Below are 17,356 nucleotides of genomic sequence, written 5' to 3' on the forward strand. Positions count from 1 at the left end.
GTGAATGAATAAGGAACAAAACCTGTGAATGGCTTTTAATACAGGTGTAAAACTCTACTCAAGTATCAAGTAACTCAATAATAAGCATGTGACAAAATCCGATGATTAGATAATCTAATGTTTAATCAGTAGAAATTTGTATTGTGTGAATGAAATCCCCTCCTTTCCAATTGCTATAAAATATATTGGTTCAAATTGAGATTGAGATCTGTGTCTTTCATTCAAATGGAAATGAATATCCAGAAGAACAGAACACATTACGGTGTGCAGTCAGGAATCACAGATAGATATTTTGTTAAAATATTCCCCACCCGCACCCCCTGGAAACCAGATATAGGTCTCAGATGGCAGAGCTGGAAGGGGTGACTGACCAGGGAATCTGCTTGTTCCCAGAGAATTTCCATGGCCTTAATTCAAGACAGGATTAAATACTTTAATGAGTAGGCAAAACGAACTGTGCTAATCTGAGAAATTCATTGCTACCCTGGGAGTTAATATAACTAACCCAAGTCATCAAGAAAACTATATTCTATTATCAGTTAACACTCAAACACTAAGAATTATGCTAGTTATAATTCAAAATAGATAGAATGAAGTAACTCTCCTGATAATGTCCTCAGGGACCAATTGCTTCCGTTCCTTTGGGGGAAGGAATTCCTAAAGAGGAAGGATTCCCCCCTCCCCTCCAACTGTCAGACTCCAACCGCTCCTCTCCTGGGTAATCAGCCGTAGAATATTTCTCTGACGCCAATATTTGACCTCCAGGAGAAACTATGCGGTAACCGCCTAATCATGATTGGGGAAAACTGAACCAGGGTCTGGACTTGGGCACCGGGAGAGAAAGGACTTGGGAGATTTCACGGTGGCCAGAAGGGCTGTGAGAGAGCTGGTCGGATGATCCGAAAGGCCCTAGATCCTAGCTGGTTGAGGATTTGTTGCGTATCTGGTGCGAGATTCAACTTCTCTCCGCATCCAGGAAGAGCACGCTCACTGCCTGTTAGCCCATGCCCAGCTTTAGACTACATTTCCCAGAAGGCTCTACTCCCCGCGCTGTCGTACTTTACTGGGGCGTGTCTTGGAAGAGAAGCTAGTCCGCGAGCACCGCTGGGGCATCTCGCTCAGCTCGAGCCTCACCTGCCTCATTGCAAGATGATTGGGGTCCTGCTCCTGCTCTTCCTTCCCTTTCTCCTGTACATCGCTGCACCCCAAATCAGGTCTGTGCAAATGTATTGCCATCTCTTGAGAAGTCTTCGGGGGGGACATTAATCCTTATCGAAGCCCTGTTCTTCAAAAGAAGGAAGAAGGAAACCCCACTATGGGGCTCCAAGTAGGGGAGTTCGGTTGGTCGGAGGAGGACTCGCTGTCCTGGGTGCGGGGAGGGCGAGACCAGAAGACCCCAGGCTGTGCGAAGGGGCTGCAGTCTGGAGCACCTTGCTTTGTTTCTCCTGGCCCCTTTTTTTCGTCTAAGCAGCCCTCCTTTCTGGCTCCAGGGACCCCGAGGGCAAGGCTACTTCAAACACAAGTTTTTATCTCTGGAGGCTTCAGATCCTAAAATGGGATGTTGCCCTCAAGATCGTTTTACTCTTAGCTCCCAAGCCTTGAACTAGACCTATCTAGCTTCTTCCGTCGAACCTCTGAAGTACAATGGAGCGACTTGACTTTTTGCCTTTTGAAACTTCCCCTCGATGTGAATTGTGATATCTTCAGCTCACCCCCTTGTTGCTGTTAGATTTGCTCTTTCGCTGGGCAGACGTTGTAAAGCAGAGAAACGAAAAGGTTTCATCTGGAGCTGTATCCTGCCTTCGTAGTAGGGCTATCCGGGGCTCCGAATCCTGCCTTCGGGGTTGGGGGCGGGGTGGAGAGAGTGAGGGTCGTGGTCTCTTGACCATGTGACACATCAGCCAATGGCTCGCTGAGCGCCCCAGAGAATCCGCAGTGAGCTGCACAAGAGGCAGATTGCTGATTGGTTCTGAGTAAGTCACCAGTAGTGACGGTGGACCAGTGACTGAAGAGACACACTCCTTCCCTGGGTGGTGATGGAAGCGGAGTAGGAGGACGCTATCACTGTCGGATTGTACCTGGAAGGCCCGCTAAATCACACTGCCGTTTGTTACCATATTCACCTCTTCTTTCCTCCCCACTTGCCTCGTGCTCCTCGTCCAGTTGTTTTTTTCCTCCCCCGTGAACACCCAGTGCTCCCACCTCTAGGCACATGTGGGTGCCCATATTGGGATGAAAACGCTGCTTTTTATCTCTTTCTGCCACAAGATCCTCTTATTCATATAGAATCACAGTGAGAAGCTGAACCTGAACTGAAAATAGAGCTCATACCTCAAAGAGATTTTTCTAAGGAAGGTTATTCTCCAAGGGTCATATTCCCAACCACCTAGCTAGTTCATGGGAGCTAGACCAGAGGTGGACTTTAGTAATGGATTGTCTCTTTCCTTCCTGCTGGTTAAGAAGGAGGAGCTGGGTAGAGGTCTTGATATGTTGTAGCTTCTGGACCTAAAGCTGAACAGATGTGGGAAATTGAGCAGGGAGGCTTGTTCTGAGAAGGAATATGGTTCGTGAGCACCTTGAGTCAGTTTGCTTTCTTACTGGTCTGTTTGTTATAAGCAGGAACTTTGGTGGCTCGAAGTGTGTACTTTGCAATTCCAAATTCAATGAAAATGGCTTAAATGTTCTTTAAAAATTCATCTCCTTGTCAACTGATTCTTTTGTTTTTTTTTCAATTTTATTTTTTATTGAAGTGTAGTTGATTTACAATGTTAGTTTCAGGTGTACAGCAAAGTGATTCTGTTATACATATACATATATATATATATATTTAGATTCTTTTCCATTATGCTATTACAAGAAATTGAATATAGCTCCCTGTGCTATATAGTAGATCCTTGTTGTGTATTTTATATATAATAATGTATATCTGTTAATACCAAGCTCCTAATTTATCCCTCCCCCCTCAACTGATTCTTTTAAATTGAGTCCCAAGATTTGTAGAGAAAAGAACAATCTAAATCCTACTGACCCTTGTTTGTGCATTCATTCCTTTGGAGAAACAGAATAGATAGTGCTTAGGGAAGATTCAAATTAGTTAACCAGGACTTGGATCTCAGCTCCCCTTTATATTTATTTATATCTTTTCTTTGTCTTATTTTTAACTGCATGTATGTATGTAACTGTTTGTGGTTTTTTCCTGTTTGTTTTGCCCCAGATTGACAAACTTTCGTAATTTTAACTTTTTGTGTTGGGTTAGCTATTTTATCAAGGTCTTAAAGTGCCAGTTATGGACAGATTAACATAAGTGGACCAGTTCTGTCTTTTTCTAGACTGAGTCCTATGACTTCCTAAGCCTAAGGAGGAGCTCAACCCAAGGCCAGGAGCCTGGCTAAACAAATATTCATCCAGTTTTTGTACTGCAGGGAGCAGCTCTAAGGTTTGCCCTTATAATAGACTCCCTTCTGCCCTCAAGCAAGAGCAGAAAAGTTCGAACAAGAAAACTTTAAGCAAGAACAGAAAATGTTTGTTTTCTTTCCTTCAACCTAAATCTATAAAAGTACAGCAGTAGAGGGAACCAAAGCAACCCTCAGCCTTGAGATCTACAGACATGGGAGTGTTGCAGGAACCTCTGGCTGAGAGTGAAGGAGAATGAAGAACTGATGAGCTCTTCTCTGTCTGCAGGAAAATGCTGTCCAGCGGGGTGTGTACATCAACCGTCCAGCTTCCTGGGAAGGTAGCTGTGGTCACTGGAGCCAACACAGGCGTCGGGAAGGAGACAGCCAAAGAGCTGGCTAAAAGAGGCAAGTTCATCAGCTTCTAATTCCCTCCTGCTACTGCCTTTACCCCTCACAGTGATGACCATTCTAATTATTTCCTCCCAGTCTTGGAATTCAAGAACATTTCAGGGGCCACACTGATTTGCCGGTCTGATACTAGTACAGTGGTCTACATATCATGGGCACTTAATGAATATTATTGATTTATTTATTTTTCCTGATTTGTGTATCAGATACCTCTGTCGTGAAGTGGGAGTAAAACTCCTTTCTTTAAGAAAACAGTAGAAAATAATACTTAACAGCTGTAGTTGGTCTATGATGCTCACTCAAAAGCAGAGCTGACAGCTTGTATCTTTTATACATTGTTTGACAGGAGCCCGTGTATATTTAGCTTGTCGGGATGTGCAAAAGGGGGAATTGGTGGCCAGAGAGATCCAGACCATGACAGGGAACCAAGAGGTATTGGCGCGGAAACTGGACTTGGCTGATACGAAATCTATTCGAACCTTTGCTGAGGGCTTCCTAGCGGGTAAGTGTAGAACTGGAGACTATGTTTGGCAGTCTTAGCCAAAATGAAAAGATTTCTCTGACACACAGAAATGCTAGACAAAATATAACCCAAAACTTCTGATTCATAGCTGAACTCATCAGTAACAAAGGGAAATCCTCAAGAGGTGGAAACAAAAAGAGAATTCAAAAAGTCATAGCAGGGCATAAGAACTAAAGCCAAAAGTCTCACAGTTGTACCAGAACTCAATATGGGCTTTAAAATCTGGAGTCCAAATACCCACACAGGGATAGGTGATGAGGCCTCAGGCTGTTGAGAGCTAGGTTGCTATATCTGAGGTTCCACATAAAGTTGAGACTCAGAAAAAGCCATCTGGTCCATGGTACAGGGGCTTAAAAAAAAAAGAAAAAACCCAAGCCATCAGCTCAGGGACATGACAAAGAAGTTTATCATCTCTTCAGGACGTGGATAAAGAGTCATCTGCAAGACATTAGAGCTTCAAGCTGGCATCATCTATGGAAGGAAATTCATTCACACCACTGAATGGCGCAAGAATCTTGAGCTGAGAAATTAACACAAAAACCTGTAGTATCACATCAAAAGCAAATCCAAGAGCACGCTGTAGGCATATTCCCTCATAGCCCAGGGATCTAGGCCTCCCAAGGAAAACAGCTTCCACTGATACACACTTTTAGTCAGAAATTACAGACCACATGAGGAAATAAACCATGAGAGAGAGTTGGCAGATGCATCAAAGAGGCGAAACCTTTATTTCTTTAGGGGCCTGAATTGTAGTGGCAGCGGGGCATACAGAACATCCTTTATTCTCTTGCTTTGGAATTTTCCATTCAGCTTGGGAAGTCTTTCTGTTGGGAGAGTTGCACAGAACCCTTGCCAAAAACAGTAAGTAGCTTGGAAAATGGAGGAAAGACTGCAAATATGCAGCCCGTTTTCAAAGCCTGGGTGTGGGGTCGATTTTTAAGATGTAACAGCTGTGGCTGGTCACTTTCACATTCCATCTCCTCTTCCCTGCAGAGGAAAAGCATCTCCACATTTTGATCAACAATGCAGGAGTGATGATGTGTCCCTACTCCAAGACAGCAGATGGCTTTGAGATGCACATGGGAGTCAACCATTTAGGTAAGAAATCTAGTCCCACTGCAAAGTTAGAGGGAACCTGAAGTTCTCCTTGGAAAACTTAGGGGTCATAATGAGCCTTCTTGGTGGTGTGATTGGACTTTTGGGCCATAATAGACCGTAAGTGTATAATAAATAGTATGGTCCTGCCTGAAAGCTCAGGACTAAACTTGAGCCTTGCTCAAGTTTCCTCCCACATTTTAATCTGTGCTTCAGATTCAATTTACATTAGTATATTTTTGAACAACCTCATTGGACTGTGGACTTGGTTGCTTTCTTTATAGTGATCCTTGTGGGCAGCATCAAGTAGAGGCTATCCACTCTTAAAGAGTGATACTGATCAAAGTTGGAATAAGACAGGACTTCATAGTCATGTTCACATACTCCAGACCAACCTCATAGAAGGATGTCTCATGTCTTTGGCTGTTTCCATTTCCCTAAACCCTCACTGAACTTGTTCTATAGTTGATAATTAATGAGGCAAAAAGTCTTATTCTTGAATTCTCTGTCTCCTATATCTGAGCCCTGCTCACTGCTACTCCCTTCAACTCCCCATTGGCCTTGAACTCTGTTAATTCTAGTTTTTCTCATAGGTCACTTCCTCCTGACCCATCTGCTGCTAGAGAAGCTGAAGGAATCAGCCCCATCAAGGGTAGTGAATGTGTCTTCCTTAGCACATCACCTGGGAAGGATCCACTTCCATAACCTGCAGGGTGAGAAATTCTACAATGCAGGTCTGGCGTACTGTCACAGCAAGTTAGCCAACATTCTCTTTACCAAGGAACTGGCCCGGAGACTAAAAGGTAGGCTTTGAAGAAATGAATGTGGAGACATGAGTCAATGGGAAGTAGCTAAAAGCCACGGGAATAGGAACTGTTTTCTGGAGCCGATCTCCCGGACAGGACCTGCTTCCATGGCTCCACCTGGGTATAGTTTTAGTAAGCAGCCCACAGCTGACTACTGGAGGTGGCTGGCAGGAGATGGGAAGTCCTGACTTTGAGTCTGAAGGCTTGGCTTTGGCACTTGCTAGCTTTATGATCTGCAGCAAGTTGCTTAACTTTTCAAGACTTATTTCCTAACAGGGAAAATGGGACTGCTTCACAGGTTGTTATTGTCATGATCAATTCAGGCCTCATGAGCAAGTCAAGGATTTTGACTTGTAGTGAAACTAGATAGAAGGGAGGGACCAAAACTGGCTACAACCATTAGGATAAAATAGGTGCTGGGACTGTGGGGTGGGGGGAGTGTCTCTCTAACAACAGAGGGTCAAATAAGAGGAAAATGTAAGCTTGAGGAGGGGAGTCTCCAGGTGCAAATACACAGAGGTCCTTAGCATGGTTTACTCTGGATTTCCAATAAGGAGAAAGGAAATCCAAGGTGGCCAGTTAGAGTTACTTAGGAGTTGAGGCAGGCAGAATTCAGGCTAAAGGAATCAGACACAGGAGCCCTAGTGTTGGAATAGGATCATCAAACCATGTGGACAGCTGTGAGATGGAGAGGAGAGTCTGCCCAGGGCATAATATCCTTTATTTATCAGCTTGGGATGGATCAGGGTAACTTCATGTTGAAAACTATCCAAAGGGTTGGTCAGGAAGCTAGGGTGGCCCGGAGGTGGAGAGATGGGCCCAGCTGTGAGGATCAGATAAAAGCAGAGGATACATGAGGAAGGAAACCCGATAGGAGTGAGGATTAGGAGGGAAATAGCTGTGGTACAATGGAAGAAACCTGGGCATGATGGAAGAGTCATCCATTCAACCACTCAACAGCCATGTATTCAGTGCCCATGCTATTCTGTACACTGAATTAGGGCATTGGGGGTGGAGTGGTTCATGTCCAACGGAGGGGAGAGATGATTAACAGGTATTTATACAAATTCTCATTGTAAAAGTTCAAATAATGTAGAAATATAAAGAGTTAAAGGTGAAAAAAAACAAACCTTACTTACTCTCTCTCTCTCCCCTCCTACTTTTCTCCTCTTAAGAAACCACTGTCAGCAACTTGATGTGCATGATGTGCACCTTTTCAGTCATTTTCTTGTGTGTTTACATATGTATGTATCATACATCAGGAACTTAAAATCCAACACAATATCTTAGAGATCTTTCCATGTAGTACATAGAGATTTATCCCATTCTTTTTGTTCCTGCATTGTGTTTCATAGTATAGATGTGCCTTAGTTTATTTATTCATTTCCTTAACAACATCTAAATAGCTTCCTTTTCGTTGTTATTGTTTAATTATAATTGTGATAAATGCTCTAAAATGGAATTACAAGGACCTATAATGGATTGGCGGGGGTGGTGGGGGAAACCTTTTTCAGTCTGAGGGATCAGGGAAGACTTTTCTGGGGGAGTGAGTTGCAAACTGAGCCCTTGCAGGATGATTAGAAATTAAATGGGTTACAGTGTGGGTGCAGTGAGGCAGCTGAAGGGGCTGAGGAACATTCCAGGCAGAAGAGAATTCATGAAGGTCTGGGCTCAGTCTGAGAAGTAAAGCCATCATAGTTAGAATGTAGAAAACGAGAGGAAAAGCAGTCTGAGCTGAGACTGGTAAGCTAGGTAGAGGTGAAATCCAGAGAGGCCACGATAAGGATTTTAGTGGTTATTCTAAGAGCAATGGGAAATCTTTCAAATGAAAACTTCTTAAAAACGAGGGCAGTGAGGGAGGGTATAGCTCAAGTGTAGAACGCATGCCTAACATACACAAGGTCCTGGGTTCAATCCCCAGTACCTCCTCTAAAAATAAATAAATAAGTAAACCTAATTACCTTCCCCCCAAACAAACAAACCCCCAAAATAAAAATGAGGGCAAGGGTAGATACAGCAGGTGATTTCTGTGGTTGAGACAGGAAGTGAGGCTAGCTTGGAGTAGGATGGTGGAGGTGGAGGGTAGTGGACACTCCTGAGAGATATTCAGGGCTTATTGATTGGAGGTGCATGGTGATGTGGGAAATCCTTAAGAACTGGTCCCTTGTGCCTGCGTGGTTGAAAGGGCAGGGAACACTGCAAGAATCAGGCTTGGCCTTAAATACATGAAGTCAGTTTTGGACCTCTGAGTCTGCATTACTCTGGGTCATCTAGAGTAGATGTCAAGTAGAAAGTAACACAGGTCCACAGTCCTCTATCTGCAGTTGTGAACTCTACAAAGGCCTGAAAGTTCAGATTTTTTCATAAGCTTTACACCAAAACCCATTTGGCAGCAAGACCTCACCTGTACTAGGGAGAACAGATAATGGACACTATTTTAAATGTGAAAAAAATAGAACTAGGAGTCCAAAAAGGAACAAAGAAAATCAGACTGCCCTAGAAAATGTAGGAAGATACATATATCTATGTACTGTCTATGTATGTATTGTATTGCCTTTGTGAAATCAAAACAACTTGGAAAATTTTCTGACCCCAAGATTTCTAAGAGAATTAGGGACCTGAAATAGCATATGCATAAGTGTCATTTAGCATTTACCATGCACCAGGCACTATTCTAAACTCTTTTACATATGAACTCATTTAATTCTCAGAACAACTCTGTGAGGTGCAGGTATTATGAGAGATGAGGAAATTGAATCACATTTTCCATTTTACAGCTGAGGAAATTGAGTCACAGCATCAAGAACTTGCCCAAGGTCACATATCTTCTGAGTCGTAAAGCTGGAATTTGAAACTGGGCACTCTGCTGCAAAGTCCATACCCTTAACCACCACTTTATACTGCCTTTTATAGTCAGTCAAGAGTTAAAATTAGCAGTTTGGACCATAGGTAAAAAATGTGAGTGCTATAAAGTTATAGAGTGAGTTTAGTGAGCCATGAGAACTCCAACATTTAAAGTTTGAGTAGAAGATGTTAAACTGGTCCAGGAAACTGGAGGAAGCATCCAGAAAGTTTATAAAAACTAGAAGAGGTATGATCATGGAAGCCAATGAAAAGTCAGTCTTAGGAAGTTAGTGGTCAACAATGTCAAGTGCTTCCAAGTGGTCAAGTCCTGGCTCTGCTGCTTCCTAACAGTTAATAACCTCTCTGAGCCTTAATCTTAATCTGTGATATGGAGGTATAAATTTCTGTGAGGAGTGCTTGTGATAGCATTGTGGGAAGGGAGTCCACGTGGGGCAAATGTTTATTCATGTCCTCTGCTCTCTTTGGCCATTTGACAACATCAATCCTGTCTTCCCCTCTGTATGACACCCCTACACCAGGCTCTGGCGTTACAGCGTACTCTGTACACCCTGGCACAGTCAACTCTGACTTGGTTCGGCACTCATCCGTCATGAGATTTTTTTGGCTGCTTTTCTCCTTCTTCTTCAAGACCCCTCAGCAAGGAGCCCAGACCAGCCTCTACTGTGCCTTAACGGAAGGTCTTGAGATTCTAAATGGAAACCACTTCAGGTATGAGTATATCTGTTTTTGAAGATGGAATTTTATTGCTCACAGGAAATAATATGGATTTGTCTGGTGTACCATACCCTTTAAAAAAAATACATTGTCCAACATAGCTTTTGTCTCTGGATTCTAGGAGTTTTATCTTTTAATAGGGAAATTTGACCATTCACATTTTTGGGGGTAACTGCTAGGTTTGATTTTATTTATGCTGTCTTATACAGATGATTCTGCTTTGTGGCTGTTCCTTTTCTTCCTACATTTTATGTCAGTCTAGCTTTCTTTGTTCCTTTTTGGACTCCTAGTTCTATTTTTCACGTTAAAAAGAATTTGAATCTGTATTTCTCTGTTGCCTTCAGGACTAAAATAGTATCAATGGACCTCATTCTCGAGTAAGTGAAGACTTTTTAAACTTTTTATTGTAGGGAGTTTGAATGTACACAGGAGTAGACAAAATAACATGTTGAATCCCCATATACCCATAATCAGCCTCAATAACCATTAAATCCATGGCCAGTCCTGCCCCATCCTCATCCACCACCCCTTCCCATATTTTTTTGAAGAAAATCTTAGATATCACATAAGATCAAAATTTTAACATGTTTTACCTCCATCTTCAAGATATTATAGAAATAACCCAAAATTTTAGAGGAAGGGCTATAAATAAATTAAGATTGAAATGAAAGGTAGACAGTCAGATCGTGAAAGGCCTATAATGCTAGACTTAGAGAGGAGCCCCAGAGTTGTTTCAGCAGAGAGAGACACGATCTGGTCTGTGCTTTAGAAAAACATCCTTGGTGACTTTGTTAGATGAATGAATAAGTACCCCAAATGAGAGATAATGAGCTTCTGATTTAGGGTAATGACAGTTGGAATGAAGAGAATGTTTTAAGTGAGAAAGGCCCTGAAAAGGCAGAATTTTTACCACTTGATGACCAACTGAGTGAGGGAATAAAGGAAGATTTGGTGACCTGGGTTCAAGCCTGACTTATTAGGAGACTGATGGTGACATTAACTGAGACAGCAGGTGTGGATAAATAATGTGTATAACTTAGGGTTCTTTGATTCTAAAGCAGTGGAAATGGACTCTGGCTAACTTAAGAGAAGAATTTATTGAAATATGAGGGTACTCCTAGGTCCAAAGGGAAGACTGAAGAGCCAGGTTTAGAACAGTCAGAATGGCCAGTCAGCGGGCCAAAACACTGCAGCTAGAGTGAACGTCAACTACCTTCAGTCTGTTTTGTTCCTCACCATCCACTGTCCAGGCAGAAGACAACTGGATCTCCTTTCTGCCTGATTCCCACCTCTATCCCCTCACCCCCACTCCCTTGGCTACTGGAGGACAGGCAGGCACTTGATTAACAGGCTCTTCAAGCTTTAGCCAAGAGAAATAGGCAATTCCATAGAAAGAAATCAGGTAGCTATTGCCAAAAGAATGTGGAATGGACGTTCAACCAAAGAATGACAATTGCCCACTATCTAGTAAACGTGGCTCTTGTACATGTTGAGTGTGTTATTCATAAGAAATATGAGTAGAATTGTGTAGTAGATAGTTGGAAATGTGGGTCTGAGTGCAAGAAGATAGATTATTTAGTTTAGTACACTGGGATGATTTTCCAAGAGTGACTGAATTCTTTTTCCCTGGAAATTTTAAGAAAAGAAATAACGCTTTTTCTTGGTTTTGTCTTAGTGATTTAAATAAAGTCAACCTCAAATCCATAATTGTTAAGTTGACTTTTGAAAAGCCTTTCCAGTGCCATGGATTCTTAATTTTAGGCATTTTGAAGATCCAACAGCAACCACCTAGGCCACTGTCAAGACATGAGCATAAAAGTCTGTCTTTATTGAAGCCATAGGACCTTTGCACTGATGGTGCTTTTCTGCCCCAAACTACTGATCTACTTTTTGTCTTTATGGATTTGCCTATGTAAGTGGAATTAGATAATATATGGCCTTTTGTGACTGTATTATTTCACTTAGCATAATGTGTTAAAGGTTCATTCATGCCAAAGTATATATCAATACTTCATTCCTTTTTATTGCCAAATATCTCGTTTTATGGTTATATCATGTTTCTTTATCCATTTGTCAGTTGATGGGCATTTGGATTGTTTCCACTTTTTGGTTATTTGAATAATGCTGCTGTGAACATTCACGTACAAAGTTTGTATGAACATTTCTCTAGGGTATATACCCAGAAGTGGAATTTCACTGGAACATGGGTCATATATTAACTCCATTTTAGCTGTTGAGGAATTACCAGATTGTTTTCCAAAGTGGCTGCACCATTTTACATTGCCACAAGCAGTATATGAGGCTTCCAATTTTTCCACATCTTTGTTAACACTTGTTATTGTCTGTCTGTCCTTTTGATACTAGCTATCTGAGTAAGGATAAAGTAGTATGTCACTGTGGTTCTCATTTGCAATTTCCTGCTAAGGATGTTGAGTATGTTTTCATGTGCTTATTGTCCACTGGAGGTATCTTTGTTGGAGCAATGTCTATTCAAATCCTTTGCCTATTTTTAAATTGGATTTCCATCTTTTTATTGTTTAGTTGTAACAGTTCTTTATATAACCTAGATACAAGTTCCTTATCAGATATATGATTTGCAAATATTTTCTCCCATTCTGTTGGTTTGTTTTTTCACTTTCTTCATGCACAGAAATTTTTAATTTTAAGGAAGTCTACTTTTATTTTTTCTTTCATCACTTGTGCTTTTGGTGTCATATCCTAGAAACTATTGCCTAACCCAAGGTCACAAAGATTTATTACTGCTTTCTTTTAACAGTTTTATAGTTTTAACGTTTAGTTTAGGTGTATGATCCATTTTGGTCAATTTTTGTATATGGTATGAGGTAGGGTTCCAGCTTCATTCTCTTGCATGTGGAAATCCAATTGTCCCAGAACCTTTGTTGAAAAGATGATTCTTTTCTTATCTGAATTGTCTTAACAGCTGTATTAGTCCACCTTGGGCTACCATAACAGAATACCACAAACTAGATGGCTTAAACAACAGAAATTTATTTCCTCACAGTTCTGGAGGCTGGTAGTTCAAGATCAAGGTGCTGGCTGGGTTGGTTTCTGGTGAGGCCTCTCTTCCTGTCTTGTAGCTGGCTGCCTTCTTGCTGTGTCCTCACATGGCCTTTCCTCTGTGTGCATATAGTCCTGGCATCTCTTCCTCTTAGTAAGGACACTAGTCCTATTGGATTAAGGCCCCACCCTTATGACCTCTTTTAACTTTAAATACCTCCTCAAAGGCCCTATCTCCAAATAGAGTCATGTGGGGGTTAGAGCTTCAACATATGGATTTGAGGGGACATGAATCAGTCCATAGTAGTGGTCTTATCAAAAATCAGTTGACCGTAAATACGAGGGTTTACTTCTGCACTTTTCATTCTATTCCATTCATATGTGTCTATCCTTATGCCAATATAATACTAATTTGATGACTGTAGCTTTGTGGTAAGTTTTGAAATTGGTCAATCTTTCACCTATACTGACTAGTACTTACCAAGAACCCACTGGAAATGTCCGCATCACGACTGTGCTGATGCCATAAGCACACTGAAGTAGCTCTTGCTGTATGTAGTATTTGAATTTTGTATTTGAATAATTTTTATAGCATTTGTTAGCTTAAAAGGCACTTTCATGTCCTCTGTGTCATTTGCTGTTCACCATAAACTTATGAAGAATTTAAGGCATAACACAGTGGATGCTGCAAAGGCTTACTGAAGCCAAGTCATTTCCAGAGGGTCAGACAGAGCTCCTTGGTCCTCAGTGATGGTCTCTTCACTCAGAAATGGCAGGTTGTGCTGGCTGTGTTGGTGAGTTCCCTTAAACAGAAGTACTACATTTATAAGGCTTATTTATTAAATGCAAAGGTATCTTTGAGGGTTTTTTTTTTTCAAACTTGTATGTGTTTAAGAACCATCTAGGGAACTGATTGAAAACGGATTCCTGGGCCTCAACCCCAAAGATTTTGATTCATCAGGTCTGGGGTGAGGACTGAGAATTGGCATTTCTAATAAGTTCCCAGAGGATGCTCCTGCTGCTGGTCCACGGCCCACAGTTTGAGTAGCACTGATATAATGGACATAGTGTGAGGAGCTTGCTTCATGTGGTTATTTCAGACTTGTCAACTCTCCCTTTTACCTTCAGAATTTGTTTAGATGGTCCATGAAGCAGTTTTCTAGAACTAGTCTAGTTATAAAAATTGCTTCTCATGTGACTTCAAAGATTGTGATCCCTTTACTCAATCATTAAAAAAACAAACAAAAAAAACCTTCATTGAACACCTGCTGTGTACTAGATGCAGAGACTACCAAAAAATGAGTAAAAGAATTATCCTTGAGAAACTTTTCTGGGTGGTAAAGAGTTGGGATAGCCCTCCTGCATTTAATGGGAACTTAAAATAATTGGAATTACAACAATGAAGACAAGGTATATAAAACATGTGGTACCTTGTTTTTACCATTTCTTTTCTGCTATCATCTTTTCCTTCTTTTGTTGGTTATGAAGCTGGCTTTACTTCTTTTTTGAATTTAAAGACAGTTATAACTGCAGGTAGACCAGAAATAAGACATATTTTTTAAATCATTCCAAACATCTATGACCAGTGTAAATAGCAGTATCCCAACTACACGACAGTGTACAAGGTCCTATAGAGTGGACCTTAGAGACATATTTAAACAAGATGGACATAGACAGGTGTCAGACAGGCACTGATATTACAGTTAAATATATACATGCAAAGGGGACTATAAATAAGACTAAATGATATACATTATATCTCAAACAAATCATCCTGCTCAGAGATGGTCTAGTGAGCTCTAAAATGGTAATTACATTTTCCCCTGGGGTAAAGATTGGAGAATGATGAGATAGGACAAACACTGGTCCTGTGAAGTGCCCAGAACACATGTCATCCCTGGGTTGTATTTATGTTGTGTTCTTTATCGGCAGGCAGAGAGCAGACTCCATTCCTAACGCTGTGCTTTAAGCCTCTCTTTTTCCCTTCCAGTGACTGCCATGTGGCATGGGTCTCTGCCCAGGCTCGTAATGAGACAGTAGCAAGGCGGCTGTGGGATGTCAGCTGTGACCTGCTAGGCATCCCTATGGATTGACAGATGATGGCAGTTGGACTCAAGAGAAGCTTGCAGCAGACTACTCAGTATTCCCTGCTAAAATGATTCTCCTTCTGGATGGTCAAAACCTTGAGCACAAAGAAAACAAATCTTCCAAACTTGCCTGCTTGATGTCTGATAAAAGCCCAGCGTACACTGCCAGATTCATCTAAATGCCTTGCATTTGTCCAGATTTATTTTGCTCCTGTTACTGCCAGAGTTACTAGAGATAATATAGGATGAGTAGACCCCCATATGACCTCCAGGCTCCTATTTTCTTCCTGAAACCTACTACCTAGTAGAACCGAAGCTATGGCAGGGTTGATTTATGGCAATTTGGATTAATTTCTATCCTCTTTGTCCACAATGTAGTTCCTCCCAACCAAACAACTTTCAAGGGGGCCATACTGCAGCCTGAGATAAACTCCAGGAGTCACAGTGGCTTGGCTCAAGAGCAGGGTTGTCCTTCATCTCTTAAGAAAAGTCTTATGGCACCAATATCTGGATTCTTCCAGGAAACTCTTAACTGAATCTGGATTGTGGCATGGCTTTATCTCTGACAACCTAAAGCCACTGCTGTTAAGACATTTTCTCATGCCTAGACCATAGAAGAGCCTCCTTTTCTAAGAAGCTGGTGGAGTTTAGGGGATGGCAGAAAATGGGAGGAACCAGAAATAAAAATCAAACTTAAGCCGACATTCATTTTCCTGCTATTTCTCAAACCAGCAAGAGGGTAGTGAAAAACAGTTTAAGAAGATAGGCCACCTGACTTCAGTTACTGACCCCAGACCCATGGAGGCCTCCTTTTTGTGCCTTAGTTTCTCTTAGAAAAACAGGAGAAGGGAAAGGCTATTTGGTGATTGTCCCTGAGTATATCTTTGTATGTGTTCTTGTGTATTTATGCAGTTGTGAGTATTGAAAATAGCCACAAAGGAACAGTATTAAACTGGACCCTAGTGCAGGAAACTGATCAGAGACAAAGCAAACCAGTGTCATTCAGTCTTTTATACAAATAGGTGGAACCGCAGAGGGAAGTGAACTCTGTATATGCTGATTACTACCCATCACGAAGCATATGGGTAGCAGGGAAGAAGTCCAAAAAAGAGAAGAATCCTAGAAGATAATTCAGGCAATGGCAATGAAGGGACTAGTTAAGGATTTAAAAACTTAAGAAAAAAAAGCTAAAGATGGTAAAATTCAGCAATAGAAGAATTAAGGGTGAGCACCTGAGTTCAGACAAGATTGGTAAGGCACTATCTGAACAAGCACAAATCAACCTGTCAGGAAGAACAAAACCCCAATTCTTTATTCAGCAAAATTTCTTAAGGACTGGTACTGGTAATTAGTCAATTTAAAAATCTTTCAGGGCATTACCTTACATTATCTTGACAAGATTAAAATGTCTACTGTATTGGCTAGAAATCTACATTTTATTTGGAGAACTTTTATCAAAGGTAATACTGCCAAAGGAAGTCAGGAATTGGCAATGTTCATCACTTGTTTGGAGAGTATTTTTCTGATAGAGTTTGTGATTTTCCTAGACTGACAATTATATGTTCACTTTGGTGGGAGTTTCAAGAGTTGTAGGACCACAGTCTTATATTTGTAAATAATCTTTTTGTTGAACTTGTTTGGACAAGTAAACTATACAGACATGGTCATTTTATGAAAAAATTGGAAAACTTTTGATACTAGTGTAGAACTGAATTAATATTTTACTTAATTTATACTGAATTGTCAATGACAAATAAAAATTGATTATTGATTATGTTTTTATTTACCAGAATACAAACTTTAAGAATTAAACAAATTTAATTTGCGTCAACAGAAGAAAACAATTAAATGAAAGCTTATATTAGAGTCAAAAGAAGAAAATACTTCCCGTTATTATGGTTACCCAACCATTTCTCATTCTGAGGATAATTTGTTCCAGAGTCTAGTCTAGCCGTGGTACAGTTTCAATTCAAATGCCATTAGCTTCAATTGTGTGATAATTTGATTATTAATCCACCCATTTTCTACTAATCTTCTATGATGCTGTTCAAAGATCACTTTTTCCATCCCAGCCTATTTGTTACCTCTCATCTTTTTTTTTCTTTTACACAACATATTCCACTGTTTATTTTTATATTGATTTGATTCTTTTTTTTTAAATTGAAGTATAGTCGATTTACAATGTTGTGTTAATTCCTGGTGTACAACATAGTAATTCATTCCTTTTCATGTTCTTTTTCACTATAGGCCATTACAAGGTGCTGAATACAGTTCCCTGTGCTATACAGTAGGACCTTGTTGTTTATCTATTTTATATATAGTAGTTAGTGTCTACAAATCCCAAACTCCCAATTTATCCCTCCCCACACCCTCTTCCCCCCCGCGCCCCGGGCAACCATTAGTTTGTTTTCTATATGTTACCTCTCCTTTTTGTACCTACGCTTT

The 17,356-nt window shown here is 40.9% G+C and overlaps 1 protein-coding gene across 1 annotated transcript; it reads left to right on the top strand.

Annotated features, from left to right (window-relative positions):
• The first annotated feature begins 816 nt into the window (after positions 1-816).
• Positions 817-16,685, top strand: LOC105074698 (retinol dehydrogenase 11). The gene is made up of 7 exons (XM_010962298.3): positions 817-1,214; positions 3,682-3,800; positions 4,150-4,305; positions 5,320-5,424; positions 6,015-6,224; positions 9,611-9,800; positions 14,815-16,685. Exons 1-7 carry the CDS (start codon positions 895-897, stop codon positions 14,915-14,917), a joined length of 1,203 nt encoding a protein of 400 aa, XP_010960600.2. The 5' UTR covers positions 817-894; the 3' UTR covers positions 14,918-16,685.
• Positions 16,686-17,356: the final 671 nt, after the last annotated feature.

This window comes from Camelus bactrianus, chromosome 6, assembly GCF_048773025.1.
Source record: "Camelus bactrianus isolate YW-2024 breed Bactrian camel chromosome 6, ASM4877302v1, whole genome shotgun sequence".
NCBI classification, from domain to species: domain Eukaryota; kingdom Metazoa; phylum Chordata; class Mammalia; order Artiodactyla; family Camelidae; genus Camelus; species Camelus bactrianus.